Below are 17,690 nucleotides of genomic sequence, written 5' to 3' on the forward strand. Positions count from 1 at the left end.
CATTGACGATCCATGATGTGTGTTGCTGTCCTTTTTTTTTTTTGAAATAAAGGGCTATGGTGCGGCCGCCCTTAAGCCTCTATTAATGAAACTGCCGATACAAGGGGGGACATAAAACCTGAACCCCTGATTACAAAGACCTAAAATAATATCAAGAAACTTCACAACACACTTGCACACAACAATGCACCGACTAGCAAAGAGTACAACACAAATGGCTACTCTATTTGCTTTCAGACAGCGGTGACAAGCTGGAAAGATCAGTTGATATGCAACACGTTTGCACGTCCTAATGTCTAATAATGCAGCTTTCCAACTATGTTGCCGCCGAACAAAATATCCGACGACACTAAGTTTCATCCTGCAGCTAGCCGGCAACGACCATTTGACAGTGCAAGGATCTCGTTCCCGACCTAGAGCAGACAAGGCACTCTAGGTGCACACATGGACGCGTAGCCCGACTCATCTTGCACAACTAGCGTGAGAGCTTATTGCTCGCAAAAAGCGCAAACAAAGTAAATAACATAAGCAAACATAGTAAATAACATACATTTAGTGACATACAAATCGGGATGATGTTGCTTCACTCTTTTTTCTTTTTCTTTTTCTTTTTTTGTAAACAAATCATAACTTTAGACACTTTGCCTTCCAAGCAGCAACCCAGCAAAAGTCATGGGTCAAAGTTTTTAGAGAATATATTCATAATTGTTTTCCCGAATCGTGTGATCATTATATTCACTATCACTATCCAGTCTATCCTCTTCAAGTCTTGAGAGTCATATATATACAGCAGATATATCCATCTGCATGTATTTTCGTGGTTATTGTAGAGGGCAATCATGTTTTGAGGAATTGACTCATGAAATTTTCTAATGTAACAGACTGATGCATGTTTTTTGAAATCAATTTAGTAAATGTAAATGGGAGCAAATGATGACTGTGAATATCCAAGCCAGCATGAGGGAGAGGTCAAGGAATCACCGAATCAGGATCCCTGGGAGGCCGGGACCCGAAAAGGACAAGAACATAGACCATTAATCTTCTTTCTGGTAAGTAAAATATGGAGAAGCTAGACGAAGAAGAAGAAGACTTGGTGAGAGTGAGACTACCATTATTTATATGCCATTACCTTAGGTTATATAGTACATGCATCCCTTATACCGTATGAGTTGTTTTTTTTTTATTAGCTGCAAAACTTTGCAGAGATGTAGTGCAAAGATTTGGTTTTCGTAACATATAAGGGTCTAGGACAGTAGAGGATTGGACCTGGAGCTAGGACAGCAGAAGATAAACCAATGCATCTTCAAAAACTAGCAACCACTTCAGAGCAATATACGTATTTATTGGTTTTTGGTAGATAATCACCTAAGTGTATATTTATGACTACCTCTCGATCAGGGCAGTTTTAGTTTGTTTCTTTGTGTTTCGAATAATTGTGATCCTTGTGGGCTATGTCCCGGCTTGCGTTCCTTGCGTGTGATGTTTGCTCTAGATTGGCGGTGAGTTCCTTGTTTTGTCAAATAGTCGATGCCTCCTAGTGGCATGTTGAATCTTTATGATTTTTTCGTTATTTTGTTAGTTGGGTCGGTCTGATACCGCGTTCGAGGCGTTCGAGGTGACATCCTGAGTTTGGTTGAATGATTTAGGTGTTTCTTTGTTAGCTTTTTGTATGGGGTATAACATCATACCTGTTTTTTAATATGGCCATGTCCGGCTGCTCCCTTTGGTTGTATCGTATACTCATGGGTTTGGGAAGTAGTTGTTGGTTGCTGGTATGGTGCTTGTTTCCAAATCGTGGCTGGTACATTGTAATTGATTGTTGTCTTGTACCTAATTCCGCTTTAATAAAATGTTTACGTGTCTTCTAAAAAAAAAAAAAAAGACTACTTTAAGGCCCTAATTGTAGAAACCAAATTATATCGCATTACGTGGACGACATTTTCACACACGTGAACTTGCTCTACTCTAACAAATGCACACGCTTGAGCGCGAACTTCCATATGCGCAGCGACGCAGGAAGGCTAGTTGTGTATAATGCAAGAACAAAGTTTTTCTTCACTATCAATTTCTTCAATTTTTATATAAAGAAAAACAGAAAAAGAAAAAAAAGAAAAAAGTGTTGGGCCTCTCCATCCAATTTAACCCCAGTATGGAAATTAAAAGGCCCAGGCCTTGAACAGAAACCAGGCATGTTAGGCAACATGTGGAGGATGTCGGTTCTCCCTCCGTCTATAAAAGCCATCGGTAGGATTTTTTCACACAGAGGGGAACAAAACAGAGAGGCCAGATATAGATCTAATCTAGAAACCCCCAGTTTCAACCATGACTATGTTCTTCAGACTCTTATCGGATTTGGATCTGGACGATCCCCGACGGACGAGGAGGCCGTCAGACACCAAGATACGAATTGACTGGGAACGCGGTCTTGTCCCGGTTACATGTATGTTGTTTTCTTTTGGTTTAACTTCAGTTTATGTGATTTTTGTTCATATATCATATTCTTTAAAAGATATTTTTGTTTTCTTTTTATGTTGATTGTTTCGGTTTTCGGATGATAAGTTTTTGGTTTTTCGGAGAGGAGCACTGCTGTTTGATAATCCTATCACGAGCCATTGTTCCCAATCTGTACCTGAATTTTATGATTTATTTTTATTATTATTATTTTTTTCATTTTGATTTGAGAGGTCTTGTGTAATTGCTTTTATTTATGCTAGAGTTGTGCCAGTGTATCTGTATTTTTATGGGATCATAGCTGTGTTTTTGGTTTTCTTCTCGACAGCTGTTGAATTTGTTGCGGCCTTAGAGAAAAAAGAAAAAATGTTACGAGAAGTGACTTCGGAGGTGGAACCAAAACAAAGTAGCTGGTACCGGCCTGTTCTTCCTTTCAAGGGAAAAGCAAATCCTTCTCGCACAATGGGTGTTGATACTAGTTACTCTCAGGCACAGCCTTCTTCTCATTATGCCGTTAGGTCTTGCAGCACTTGTGGTATCACCCACTGGCGTCGACATTGTCCCCTTGAGTGTGATCCGGGTGCTCCAGAGACAGCACCAAAATAATGATGCAGCATCGGCAACAGTTCATGTGGAAGGGTTAATGGAATGTTTTATATCTTTTATGCGTGCGGACTTTGTCTAAATGCTATATATTATAAAGGTACTGGAACGTGAAGCAGGTCGTGTCAATCCTCGACGAACTTGACAAAAAATTAACACAGAACACCAGATTTTTGACTCTGTGTAAAAACCTCAAAATAGAGGAAAAATCACAGCGGAGCACAAGCTCAGAAAACGAACTCAACTAGATGAATTTGTGTAGAGTCTTACAACCTCTTTGTAAACCCTATACTGTTACAAATCCCTATCTTTAGGCAGAACGTCTTCTTCTTCTTTCTTCAATGATATTCTCTCAACACACAAGAGAATCACAGTCACATATAAACAAGTCAAACTCAACAAGGAACAGTTGAACTTGTATATTTAGATGAGCAGCGGAATAAACACAATTTTCTCTCAAACGTCAAACGTGCAGAGCTACATCTTTCATTTGTCATACGCCTCTTTTATACAACAGCAAAGACCTAGCGCCAGCAACCCTAATCCCTGTCTCAAAGAGGAATTTACATCAGAGTTAAAGATCTTGTAATAATAACAAGATATTTAGCTATTTAAACCATAAAAGAATATCCTATATGAAATAGAATTTCTTTCTTTCCTTCACACAGTTAGCAAAGGAGACCTATTCAAAATAGATCTTCTTTCCTTTATTTGATTCCACAATCATATCACATATATATTGAGATCCTAACCAAGTTAGGACTCAATTACTCCCACGGAAATAGCACCTGCAAATAACTCATTCCAATTATAATATCTAACAATAAAGTCCAATTTGTTTTGATATAGGAATGCCAACTAAAACATATACCAACATATTATATATGTGAACTTTGTTAAATCTGCCGTCACTGCAGTACTAGATCTGTAATGTTATGTCAATGGTGCTTGTATAAATTCCGACATTGTAATATAGACCTTCCCATGAATCCAGTTCTTATTGTGTTATGAATTGCTTGATAAAATCATTACTCGAAAAGGAAGCTTGAATGTTTATGCTTGATTGTTCATGTACATGGTCAATTTGGAAAGTGTCGTGAAGACCATTCCGGTGGTTTGCTTTCTGAGCTTGCATCTGTAAGAAAGCTCTCCTCTTTTGCCTTTTGCAAGAATAAGTCGCGCATAAGATCATGGAGACGACAGGTTTTCAACCACCCAGTCAAACCATGTTCTGTAACTTGAACCATAGATCTTTCCAACCATAGATCTTTCCACCAGTTTAATTAGGCAACCTTATGCTGCGATGAACCTTGTATCTTTGATTTTGAAAATATAAAGTATTAGGTATAAACCCTTCCGCAATCTATAACTGAGTCAATCTTTTCACTGGTATCTCAAGATCCTCTTCAAATTGGGCCAAGTACAGAAAACAGAGTTTTAAGTGAGATGGTAAGTCATTATAACTCAATCCCAACAAAGCCCGTACACCGTGGTCCGGATCCTCTTTTTTTCTTTTTCTTTTTAAAAAAAAAAGATACAACAAGAACTTCATTAAAGAAGGCCAAAACTAGCCCAACTTAGTACAGACAGGCCTAACTTTGTTTGTACCCCCTGTGGTCCGGATCCTCTTGATCTGAGGTTTCTCTTTCAATGACATTTCACATTTGTGTCTCTCATTATGTATTTATTGACATTTCTCTGTACTGCTTTCCTGTCACCACCCTAATTTTGAGTATTTTTTTTTTTTTTTTTTGGGTATTAGTATGCGATCCTCTAGTCAGTAGATAACTTTATTTCTTAGTGTTGTTTTCCTTCAGTATTTCAAATGAGACCTTGCTGCCTGATTTATCTTTGCTACTCGAAAGATTTGGTTACAAGTCATAATTATTAGATTTAAGGTATTGTAAATTTCGGGGACGAAATTTTTTTTTAGAAGGGTGGAGTGTGACAACTCGGAATTTTATAGTATATACACCTATTTACGAATTTGCATATCTATACAAATTGTTAATTAAACATTATAGTAACCCTGGAGGGCAGACATCACTAACCAAATCAATAGAACGCTAAACAAATTGTAGAGGTTTGTTGGAACTTATCATATCCATGGGTAAATGACCAAAACTTTCTTCAAGCTTTTAACTAAAAAATAAGGTTTGCAATTAGGCAGATCAAAAATAATAAATGAAGCATTATACCTCAATTGTCGTAGATCATTAACTCGGACTTGGTTCCAACTGTGGAAGCACTACCACAGTAGTAGGCAATGACCACATATTATAATAATCATCTGTGGGCAATAGAGATGTGGTTTTAAGGGTTTAACCACAAATGACTTTCATAAATGTGGTTTTTGGTGGGGTTTGAGAGGGAAAAACCACATTCATGTATGACATGTGTGGCTATGGCTTAAAAGCCACATCTCTACAGCCCACATATAATGAAAAAATTGCTCTCTCCCCTAATCTCACGACGGCGCCCAGCTCCGATTCAACCCTCCAAAATCCCCACTCCGATTCAACCCTCCAAAACCCTCTCCCCTCTCTATAATCCAAAACCCATAACAATGATCTCAAAAGAAAAAAAAAAAAAAAAAAAATTACAGAAACAAATGATCTACAAAATAGAAAAAGAACCCCAAAAAAACTTCACTTGCCATGAGTGCCATCAATACACATCATCTCTATCTTCCCTCTCCTTCTCCCCCGCCCCCACTCCCTCCTCTTTTCACCACCTCTTCCCCTAAACCCCTAGAACATGAGGCATCTCCCCTTTTCCTCTCATCTCCACGACCCACCATCCTGATCCTCATAGCCCACATCGAAACCACGTGCTTCTCCTCCTCCAACACATTAGACCACCACGTCGTGTTCGGCAATGATCCGTCGGAAACAGAGGAGCGAATCGCCAGAGCTTATGAGAAGCTCCACGGCCGGACGTACAACGGCTTCAGCCTTCTGAGAAACGAAGTATATGTGATGGATTTAAAGGTGGGTGCATTTAGGAAGATGGAGAAGGAGAAGATCAGAGATGAGTTTGAGGAAATCGAGATCACTCGACTTTTTGGGTTTATAATTTTCTTTAAAGTTGTTAGTATTGATGTTTGTGTCTTTGATGGTGTTATTATCGGTGTCAGTGTGTTTAAGAAACCAAATCAAATGAACGGCTGTAGATTAAATTGTTTTATTGGTGCACTTGCACCATGGTGTATAGCAAAATTTTCGTCTATAATTATGGAAAAGCAATCGTCTTCTTATTTTAAGTTTCCTCACTTGCTTCAATTACTCTCTCCAAGCTAGGGCATTGAATTATTGGAAAGTCCTCCAATTGTGAAAGGCACTGAGCTACATCCCAGATCAAGAGACTTTTCAGTTTCATACAGCTTGTAATTACCAAAACTTTAAGATTGCCTAGAGACCCCGATGGTAATTTACCGACCCATATGACCTTTAGGAAATCCACTTCGTAGAGATTCAACTCTTCTAAACTCTCAAACACATGTTGTTTTGGAACCCATGTTATTGTGTTCACCAATGCTTCTGAATTTTCATGGCGCCCGGTTACAGAAAGATACATCAGTTCAACAAATCTCCCATGGTCATATTCCACAATAATGACGTTATTCAGGCCCTTGCATTTAGTATACTCGATCTAGTTTATGTGTATCTAGCACCACTACATTGATAAACCAATCCGGTAAGCTATTGATTGTTGTGTCAAGAGTCATGCTAAGAATCTGTAGTTTCTTCAGATTTCCGAGTACATATATGCCAGTTAACTGATTGCGGTAATTTAAATTCGAAGTTTCGAGGTTGTTCATGAGACTGGATGATACGAGTACCAACGAAATATTAGTGAAGCTAAGATCAAAGACCCTTAAAGCATTCAGGCCCCCAAAACAATTTGACGGCATATTACCTAGGTTGCACGGAAACGGGAACGAGTTTTGAAAACGGGGCGTTTCAGAAACGTAGAAACGTCAAAATCAAAATATAGTCCAATAGGAAACGTGACAGAAACGTCTAAACAAAATATTATTTATTATATATATATAAATAAAAATATATATATATAGTAGCGTTAAGGACATTTCACTGTTCATTCGCTTGGCTAAATGACGATGTTGTCCCCAACTCAGGTTTATTTACGTTCATGCCATTCGGTCTATTTACAAAGATTGCCATTTCGTTTTCTTCAACAAAGATTTCAGTCCTTTTCGAGTTGCCTTGCAAGTTGCAACGACGGCGCAACGAGGGCGGCCCGGCGGATTTTAGCGTCGGAGGGAGGGGGTCAGGTGTCGGAGTGTGATTGGTGGACTGGGAATAGTTTATATAGGGAGGTAAATGGTTGGGATGGGTTGGGTTGGTTTGGGTGGAGAGGAGATAGAGGGTTTGATTTGGGTGGAGAGGAGAGAGAGGGTTTGATTTGGAAATTGGGACTCCCGGTCTGTTCTTGGGAGGTTTGGAATTTGGGCAGAAGAAGAAGAAGAGGACCGATACGCGGAGTTAGCTGGAGATATCGGTCTCTGCTCTCTCTTATTAAGCTGACATTTTTCTGCCGATATTTTTCTTATCAACTTCTTACGTTTTTTCTTACAGATTCATAATCATCAAATCATGTACTTTTCCCATTTAATAAAAAAAAAAAAAAAAGGACTACATCACTATTTCATATAACATTAGACGGGTGTTGTTTGTTTTTTAATTTTCTTTTAAATAATGAATTCTCTGTTCTAATTATGTTAACAGCTTTGACAGTTCACTGAAGATTGTTTTTTATGAACCTTCACAATTAATAATAATATTATACTATTTATTGTAATCAATTCTTTTCCCGCTCTCGTCAAGTCTTTTCCATTCCAAACTGCTTTTTCAGGAAAATATCTTTTTTCAAGGTCTGGTGGAGGTCTTTATGTAACTGCTCGCTTGGAATGCGGGCAGTCATCATGGAACAACGTGTCCGGCTTTATTTCTAAGGCTCATATCTCGGAGTAAATTAGTGCATGCAAGACATTTGTCAAGGGAAAACCTACTCCCCTTGTCTATAAGAGGAAACTCTTGGCCGGGCCGAAGTGTCAATTAAGTCTTTGCCCCTTGCCATGGCTTCTTCTACCTTTCTGTTTATCCTCTTGTCCCTGCTTAAAGCAAAAGCCCCCATATCTGAACTTCACCCTTCAATCCTTTTGAGTCTGAAAATCTACTCTCAGGCCGGGAGTAAGTCTGAAAATCTACTCTTAGGCCAAACCTTCGTTTGGGTGGACAAATGTTCTGGGTACCTTCTGCCTTACACTAGCTGTTCTGTCCAAACGTAAGGTCTTCAAAGCCCCGCGCCCACTCGTGCCTCAGGCCCTGGCCAGTGTCCTTAAAGCACATTCGAGGCCTAACTGGTAGCATGAGGGACCCTAGTCCAGTGGACCTCTAGCTTCTCAACACTTTGTCTTAGGTCCAGGCCGGTGTCTAGGCCTGTGCCGATCTGAGGAAGCGGGACGCTTGCTAGTATCAACCATGGCGTGCGGCGGAGGTCTCTTCTTCGAACCTGCAAGCTGTGCGGGTTTGAGATTTCTAATATTTCCAGATCTATGCTTTTGAGCGTAGGTGCAATCAAATTTCATTTAAAGTGTTGTTTTGCTAATGTATTTGCTTCGGCCGCAAAGCCGCTTATGAAACCTGTATATGAAAAACCAGAAAGGGAAATAACTTTACTTATTTTTTAGGACCTCTGGAATAGGCCCCGATCTTGTACTTGTCTTTGGTTAGACTTTGCACGTTTACTAAGAATGAAGGAAAAAGAAACTAATAAAAAGATGTGAATAATTAGGGCCTCTGGAATAGGCCCTAATCTAGCACTGGCCTTCCCTGGCTGATACGTTACACTAGTCTTGAATTAATCCTCATTCTTCTATCTCAAGTTGCCCCTAGTGCTAGGAGGCGGAGCGCTGACGCGATGACTCGTAGCACTATTAATAGTGGTCACGGGCTCTGGAGGAGGTGGAGGATCCTCCCACTCCCAAACCCCAGCAATATGGCGCTTGAGGAAACGACCATTGATAGGATTGCGATGAATGGCGCAGTCTAGGTCGCACATGTGATATGCCCCCTAGGTAGTATGCGATGAATGATAAAAGGTCCTTCCCAACGGGCTGACCACTTGCCCCTGCCTTCGGTTTTGTCGCCAAACGGTAACACAACGCGCCACACTTTCTGGCCTTCGGCAAAACTTTGGCCTCTGGTAACCTTGTCATAGGACCGCGCGATGCGCTACTTTTCGAGGACGAGATTGTTGTAAGCAGTGACCCAGTGTTCATCAAGATCTTCAAGTTCTTGCCACATGGCCTGAACGTAGTCTTCGCCAAGAAGTTGGTGTTGCTCTTGCACACGGAGTGACGCGATATTAATCTCGAGGGGAAGGACGGCGTCGTGACCATACATAAGTGCATATGGGGTGCGGACCGCGCTTTGAAGTGCGGTAAGCCCACAATGTGTGGAAAAGTTCTTCATGCCAAACCCGCAGGTTTAACTCTAACATCTTGGGCAAGATGCCAAGGATAACCTTATTATTGGCCTCGGCTTGGCCGTTGGACTGCGTATAATATGGCGTAGAGTGGAGGAGCTTGACGCCGTAGTCGTTGTGGAATTTGACCATAAAATCCGCCATGAAAGCTGCCCCCCGGTCCGTAATAATGCACTATGGAATACCAAAGCGGGAAATGATGTTCCGAAAAATAAAGTTGCGAACCGAGTTGGCAGAAGCAACCATGAGCGGTTCCACCTCGACCCATTTGGTAAAGAAATCGGTAGCCATTATAATGAACTTATGCTGCTCAGAGGAATGCGGGTGGATGATGCCGACAAAATCGATGACCCATCCACGTCCTGGCCATGGTTTAATGATAGGTTGCAACGGAATGTTGGGGATGTGTTGCACTGGTCCGTGAGCCTGGCAGTCTTGGCAACCTTTGGCAAAGGCAATGTAATCCTTTAAAATGGTGGGCCAGTAGTACCCATGAGGTGTCGGCCTGATATTGCCCCTAGCGATGAAAGAGGGAAGGGTACGTCGCTCGACTTTGAGCAAACGTTCGCGCACTCCATCGCGCAGGCTGAGGCCAGACGCTACCTGGGAGAGCTCGTTGGCGGCGAAGCTGAACTCGCGTGGTGTGTTCGATGTAGACGTCATCGAAATGATCCAATACCTCGAATGCCTTGCGCAAGTATGGTTCAATGGACGAGCTTAAACACTTGAATTTCTCCACCAGCTGGTTGACGACCAATAGGGAATCGCCAAAGACCTGAACTTCGCGGACTCCTAAGTCCAACAAAATTTCTAGTCCTATGATGAGCGCCTCGTACTCGGCTTGGTTGTTTGTGCATTTAAAATCGAGCTGGAACGAGTAGGAGAAACGGTCTCCGGGCGGTTTTCTATGGCTATGCCGGCGCCGGCTGCGGTATCAGTCCGTGAGCCATCAAAGTATAAGGTCCACGGAGTGAGTGCCACAACGGCGAACTCCAACTCGAGAAACGTTGTTAGCTCGGAAGATGGGTGGTGAGTGAGGAAATCAGCTATAGCTTGTCATTTTACTGCCTTTTGCGGAACATATTGCAACGAGAATTCGGACAAGGCTAGAATCCACTTGCCGATGCGTCCCCTCAAGATAGGGCGATAGAGCATGTACTTGACCAAGTCGCACTGAGCGATCACCACAGTAGTAAAGGCGAGCATGTAGTGGCGCAGCTTACAATCTGCAAAAAACAAAACGAGACACAACTTTTCCATAGGGGAATATCGCGTCTTGTAGTAAGTTAAAACTCTGCTAAGGTAATAAACAGCGTGTTCCACCCCGTTTTCATCATCTTGTGCCAAGAGCCCGCCGATGGACAAGTCGGCAGCGGCGATGTAGAGTTTAAGCGGAATTCCTTCATGAGGTGGAATCAAGACAGGCGGGGTCGCCAGGTAGTCCTTGATGCGATCGAAGGCCTGTTGATGTTGTGGTTCCCATACGAACTCGGTTGCCCCATGGAGCCTGAGTAAGGGCGAAAAAGGTTGGACCTTCCCCGCCGCATTGGATATGAAGCGACGGAGAAAGTTGATCCGCCCGAGCAACTGTTGAAGCTCATTTTTGGTCGTGGGGGGCGAGGCGTTTATCACCGCCTGCGCCTTGTCTTTGGGGATTTCGATGCCCCGTTGATGTACTAGAAAACCAAAGAAGTCGTCGGCTTCTGCGAAGAACACACACTTGGCGGGGTTCATCTTCAGGTTGTGTAAGCGCATCCGTGTAAAGACATGTCGCAGGTCTGCAACGTGGGTTGCCGGTGTCTTGGTTTTGACTACCACATTGTCGATGTAGACTTCGATCAGCTTTCCCAAGATGTCATGCAAAATGAGGTTCATGGCGCGTTGGTATGTTGCCCCCGCGTTTTTAAGTCCGAAAGGCATGACAACATACTAGAACACGCCAGCAAATCCGGGGCAGCGGAAGGCCGTCTTATGTCGATCATCTTCAACGACGGGAATTTGGTGGTATTCGGCTGTCCCGTCCATAAAGGACAGCACCTCATGCCCCACGGCTGCGTCAATGAGGAGATCAGCCACAGGCATGGGATAGATATCCTTAGGCGTTGCATTGTTGAGGTCACGGTAATTAACACATACGCGCATCTTGCCATTTTTCTTGCGAACGGGGACAACATTAGACAGCCACTTATTATACTTTGCCACACGAATGATACCCGATCGGTGCATGTTTTCAATCTCTTCCTCGACTATGATCTGGGTCTCAGTCCGCATGAAGTGACCGTCCTGCCGTATTAGACGTCGGTCTGGATAAGTTGGCAACCGGTGGCAGACCAAATCCGGTGACAAACTGGGCATATCCTCGTATTTTTTGGCGAAGCAATCCCTGTACTCGCGTAATAGGGCAAGAAGGTCATCATTTTTGTTCTCCGCCAGCTTAGCACTAATGGAAAGAAGTAAGGGTTTTTCTGCAGTCTCTACGTCAACTTGTGAAATAGGGTCGCAGACTTGGGGTGGTGTATCGTCCAAGGCGGCGGGAGTTGAAGAAAAAGTTTTTTTAGGGTTTGAATGTATTGGGCTACTTGAGCTTTTTATGTTGTAGGCTTTATTTTGTGTAGTTTAATGTCTTTCTCTTGTCTGAGTGACTTGTTTATGGACCTACCCATGACTTTGTTTGGGCCTCCATTTGTCTTTGGGTATTTATAATTATGTTTTACGACCAAAAAAAGTTTCAGCTCACATTCAATTTTTCTAAATAATTCTAATTAGCTTTTTATGTTGTAGGTTTTATTTTGTGTAGTTTAATGTTTTTCTCTTGTCTGAGTGACTTGTTTATAGACCTACCCATGACTTTGTTTGGGCCTCTATTTGTCTTTGGGCATTTATAATTATGTTTCACGACCAAAAAAAATTTTAGCTCACATTCAATTTTTCTAAATAATTGTAATTATTATGATTTGTTCTTGAAAATATATGCTTTTCTTTTAGTTGGGTTGAGAGGGAAGGTAAAGAAGTGCTTGATATGACATATCACAATCATATATTAGTAAAAACGGCCTTTCACAAAGATAACAATCATGTATATATTAGTAGATCGATGAAAATCAGAATTTGAGCCACTCAGACCCATCTATGAAGGTAAGGGAGATAAAAGGCTTTGCTTCCTCATCAGTGAGTTCCCTAGACCACGATACCCTCCCTGCATACTGAGCACCAGGTCCAGTGCACTTGTATTGCCCATAAAACACAGTCCTGCACAACACACACATACCTAAATTAACAAGCAATATCTGAATATCATCATTGCAAATGCTTCATGCGCATGGTCACTAAGGCCAAAGTGAAACTGCCAAAGCTAGCATAACCAGAACTGGGTGAGGTTAGTAAAAAAAAAAAAAAAAAAAAAGGTAAGGTGGCTTATATATGCAGATTTATGCAGCACCAGCCACCAGGGTTATATACTTATATGTAGATGCTGGCGTGGCTATTCTTATTATATGCCAACAGGAATGAGGTAATGTATGAGGGAAGATGTGGGTTTTTATATCTATGCACTTCTGGTATGTGGTGCACTACACGTAGGTATTGCAGAGGAGAAAGTTCTAGATGACATATAGACATGGTTTCAGGTCGTTTTTGTGAACCGCCCATTTTGTCTTCCAATGGCCGAAAGTGCTCTAAGCATGCTTGTATTGGAAGGATAGAGACCCTATAGGTGATATATGTGGGTACAATATTTTCACTTTTAAGATGTAGTGAAAATATCATCTAGAAAAAGAAAACTTTTCGGAAATAAGTCTCAAAATCATGTGTCGACATTGTGCTTATGTTCAAAACTAGATGGTTTGGATACTCTATATTTGATTACATGAGAGAGATAAAATGCTCAATGAAATGTCTCTAAGTTATGTCGGTATGAGCATAAAAAGATATGCAATGTATATTAGTAGATCGAGATCGAGTTGCCTACATTTCACGATTAGGGTCACCCCAGTTGTACCAGCCTTTGGGCATGATAATGTTGTCCATATAAGTGTAGGCAAAGACAACCCTAGAGAAGGGTCCCCAAGCCCTTCCAAGATAGAGAGCTCCTGAACCCGTGACCTTACAGTTGACGAAGGAGAAGCCCGTCTCCTCCAGCAAGCTGCTCCTCCCTTGAGCCGTTAATGCCCCTGTGTTTGTTGCTATTGCATGCACGTGACATCCCTGCACCACAATCGCACACTTTCATGTGAGTGAGAGATTGAGCTTCTGATCGAGACTGGAACTCCAGGATTAATACGACACCACACAAGACACCAATCCATCAAGAACATGCATTTGCATATGCATGGCCTTAACTTCACTTCATTGTCAAAGAACAAAAGTAATTATTCCCAATGGCTTGCACGAACCGATCATGTTTAGTAGTGTATTCGATGAATTGGTGCTCGATTTTAGTTTTAACATCCAAAACACGAGAAGTACACTATTATCTTAACATCGACTAACATGTCAAGCAACAATTTGTTAAAATTAATCGCGTGACATATACATATAGAGAATCGATGATCACTATACAATTGAAATTCTATTGAAACAGTAATTGATTAGGAGGTGAATAGTAATTAAAATTACCTCAAAGAGGGAGAGACCATTTCCGAAGATGAAATCCACAGAACCTTCAATGTAACAGTCTTTGTAATAATGCCTTCCCACATGGTCATACAATGTGTCCTGTGCTCCCAAAAACCTACACCCTAAGAAGGCTGCTGTATCTGCTGATATCCGAAACGCCACCGCTTGCTTTCCTATTGCTCCCGGAGCCGGCACCGGTGTAGTGTTCTGCACATCAGTCGCACAGTTACACCGGCGATCGGATACTAATCGATGCATAGTGAGTTCATAATGGACATAATTACGTACCTTGAAAGTAATGTTTCTTGCAATGAAATAAGGTGAATTCACAGCAAAAGTTGCAGAATTAAACGTCCCCATCGGTTGTTTTTTCGGACCTGAAGGTGTTTGAGCTGTGTCTCCCCATTGAACTATTGTCTTCTCCGCCCCAGCTCCTTCTATGGTTATAAACGATTTCAATGGCGGTATATTTACCTTTTCCCTGCAAATATTTACCATTTCACAACTTGATCAGTTACTGCATAGTTAGACAAAAGAATTGAAAGATCATACAATTGTGTCAAGCAGCAGATGATGAAAGAGGTAAAAAGACAGAGCATTTTGTTAAACGGATGATCAATATGCCACGTTTGTCGCTGTTTAACATATTTCAAACAGTCGACAGAGACCAACACCAACTCCACAAGGAAGAAGACACAAGATCATTACTCACTTGTAGACACCTGCATGGACCTTGATCACGACTCTGACGAGATTGATGAACGGAAGAGAATCAATGGCGTCCTGAATTGAAGTGAAGTCTCCCCGGGAAGGATTCTTATCCACATTGAGTGTGTAAGAAGGGAAGAGCTTGTTCTTCGCGTTCTTATATACCGAGTGTTTGAGGCTCCCCACAAACTTAACCCACTTCATGAATTGTTGCTCCGAGAATTGGACTCGGGTCATGTTCTGACTCAGGTGTACTTTTCCGGCGGAGTTTCCCGGCCGAATTCCCTTGGTGTGACATAACGTCTGTGTTGAGCTTAGGACAAGAAGAAGAGAAACATAGAAAATGCTTTGGAATAATGTTGGCATATTAAGAAAGAGAATAGAGAATGAGAACAAGAGTATGTTATTAGTTTGGGAATTCCAGGCTATATAATAGAAAATGACTCGCTCTAACTCTGTGTTAGGGTTTATATACAAGTTTTCTGGTGGGTTTGGTTTAGGTGGAAAGTGAACTGATGGTGCTGAAATGGAGAATCATAGAAGTCACGGGTGGCTTTCTTCTTCTATATGTTTACATGTGAGAGTAGAAACCAAACAATTTCAGCCGCAAGGAGAGACAGGTTGAGCTTTTGTGTTGCTTATAATTAAAATCGTCCTTGGTTAAAATTGTTGTTGTTTGCACTTTTTTGTTGGGGTTTGTTTGGTGGTGCCCGTGAAGTGTCTCTCTTTCTGTTTCTGTCTGTGAATATATTCTTTCAGGAAGATGGTCAATAATGGGGCTGCTCCTGTGATTGCCTAAAACATTAGTATAATGCCTTGATTTATAACCTACTTTCTAATAATTGGTTACAGATTCAGCACCATTAGGTTGATTACGAGATGTTCTACATGATTCGAGAGTATATATTAAAACTCCTGAGATGATTAGGGTTTAGAGATGTGAAAATCACTGCCGGTTCTATAAAACGTTCTGGTTGATTACTAATGGAATGTGATTCCGGTTGTACTAATCTGGATGATGAAAATGAAGTAGTCGGTGTAGCTGACGGGATGGTTTAGGTCCACTTTGCATAAGAAGACAGAGTGACTTAATCACGTTGAAAGGCTTGTGTTCTGTGGAGAATTTTGGTGATGATGTAAAACTGTGGGAACCAGATATGAACACGGGGTGGAAGAAACCAATATAATGACTAGTATGCTGTCATGGAACAATCAAATCTCCACGTCCAACTAGTTTCTGGTGTTGTGTAACTTGTGTACTACTTCCACTACCAGCTGCAACTTCATTGTGTTTGAAATAATTGCTTATTGAAAAATAATGCTACATAAACATGTGCATGTCAACTCATAGGCTTGTTAGTGTTGTGAAAGGGAACTTAGGACAGAGTTCTTACCACAATGTGTGACTAGCTCACCAAGTAGGAGGAAGATACAAATATCTAACTATAGTTGTATGAGCAAAATGGCACAAAACTCTCCGACGACTAAATCTAATAGAGATTTTGGTATGAGTAAATTCTCGACAATGATCTAAATGCATCTTGGCTTATTAGGGATGGCAATGAGTAGCCAAGATATATACCACAATGTGAACAGTAATACTCGTTGTCCTCCCTACAAAGAGGAAAAGAGGGCGAGAGAAGGAAAGCAAAAATATGATTTGTGTTGTACCTATGTATCTTAAGAAACGCAAAGCGCGCGTATGATCTATAATGTTATTTTCTAGATCAAAAAATGAGGATAACAAGGAAGAAATTCATGTCCTTAAAATTGCGCCAAGTTATCATTAAAGTTCAAATTTAAGACTTTAGGCGTTGTATTAACCAAACCAGACATCGCAAATGCAAATCCATTGAGAGACTGAGAGCCATATATAGGCCCCAACCTCAAACAAAATACACTAACGAATGATCATCTTCTACCAGCGGAGCCAAAGCAATAACTGGTAGGGTCAACCAAGTTTTTTGGAGTTAAAAATTTAAAAAAAAAAACTAGGTATTTTATGTCTTTCTTTTTTGATATATGCATTTTTATTCAGTCAAGCCCGCCCAACTTTCCGACCAGTTCTGCATCTCCTGTTTGTTTATACATGATTATGCCTTTATTCTTTAGTTGCTCAGTTCATCTTCCGCTCCTCCTTCTATTTTTTTTAGTCTTCTCCTCCTTAAATCTAAAAAAATCCAAGTTTTTAGGGAAATTTTTGTTGGGTTTTCCATTGTCTCTGATTTTCAGAATTTCTTTCTATTTTCAATGATGCCTACTTTGTTTTGAATACTTATTAATGTCTAGTTGAACTCTTACATTTTGCATGGTTATATCTGAATTTTTTTTTACCTTCGACCAAATTTGAAGCCCACCTCATATCGAGAGCCTAGATCCGCCGCCACTGTCAGTGACGAGGGGTTATGAACGGCACGTTAATATTGCATCGTCGTATTCTTATACTGTCGTGTATTAATGGGAAAATTTTACCCTACAAATTTGTATGGCATACAAACCAGTCTATACAGATAAAACCCAGCACGCCTGCTGCACGTGCTCCATCCCCAGTCCCCACCCACCCCTGTTAGTTGTATGCCATGCATACGTATACGTACAACAGCCAAACCCGTATGCAAGAATAATTAGTGAACATAAAAAAATATCGAATACCGCTGTGTATGAAAGAATCGTTAGAAAACATAAAAAAAAAAAAATAGTAGAAATTAAGTGGACGGAATAAGAAAATACGTGGCAGCTAATCGATCAAAACATAACTGAAGACCGACAAGCAGCCATAGCTAAATCAATAAGCAGTTTCCAAA

At 41.1% G+C, this 17,690-nt stretch overlaps 2 protein-coding genes across 2 annotated transcripts; one reads left to right on the forward strand and one right to left on the reverse strand.

The window, feature by feature from the left end:
- Positions 1 to 2,261: 2,261 nt before the first annotated feature.
- LOC101298247 lies at positions 2,262 to 3,497 on the forward strand. The gene is made up of 2 exons (XM_004287433.1): positions 2,262 to 2,440; positions 2,780 to 3,497. The coding sequence occupies exons 1-2, from the start codon at positions 2,323 to 2,325 to the stop codon at positions 3,055 to 3,057; spliced, it is 396 nt and encodes a 131-aa protein (XP_004287481.1). The 5' UTR covers positions 2,262 to 2,322; the 3' UTR covers positions 3,058 to 3,497.
- A 9,109-nt stretch (positions 3,498 to 12,606) lies between these two features.
- Positions 12,607 to 15,346, reverse strand: LOC101298537 (probable pectinesterase 53-like). The gene is made up of 5 exons (XM_004287434.1): positions 14,891 to 15,346; positions 14,467 to 14,659; positions 14,179 to 14,385; positions 13,532 to 13,767; positions 12,607 to 12,813 (listed from the first exon to the last, which is right to left on the reverse strand). The coding sequence occupies exons 1-5, from the start codon at positions 15,250 to 15,252 to the stop codon at positions 12,666 to 12,668; spliced, it is 1,146 nt and encodes a 381-aa protein (XP_004287482.1). The 5' UTR covers positions 15,253 to 15,346; the 3' UTR covers positions 12,607 to 12,665.
- Positions 15,347 to 17,690: the final 2,344 nt, after the last annotated feature.

The sequence above is a fragment of the Fragaria vesca genome, linkage group LG1 (assembly GCF_000184155.1).
Source record: "Fragaria vesca subsp. vesca linkage group LG1, FraVesHawaii_1.0, whole genome shotgun sequence".
Classification (NCBI taxonomy): Eukaryota; Viridiplantae; Streptophyta; class Magnoliopsida; order Rosales; family Rosaceae; genus Fragaria; species Fragaria vesca.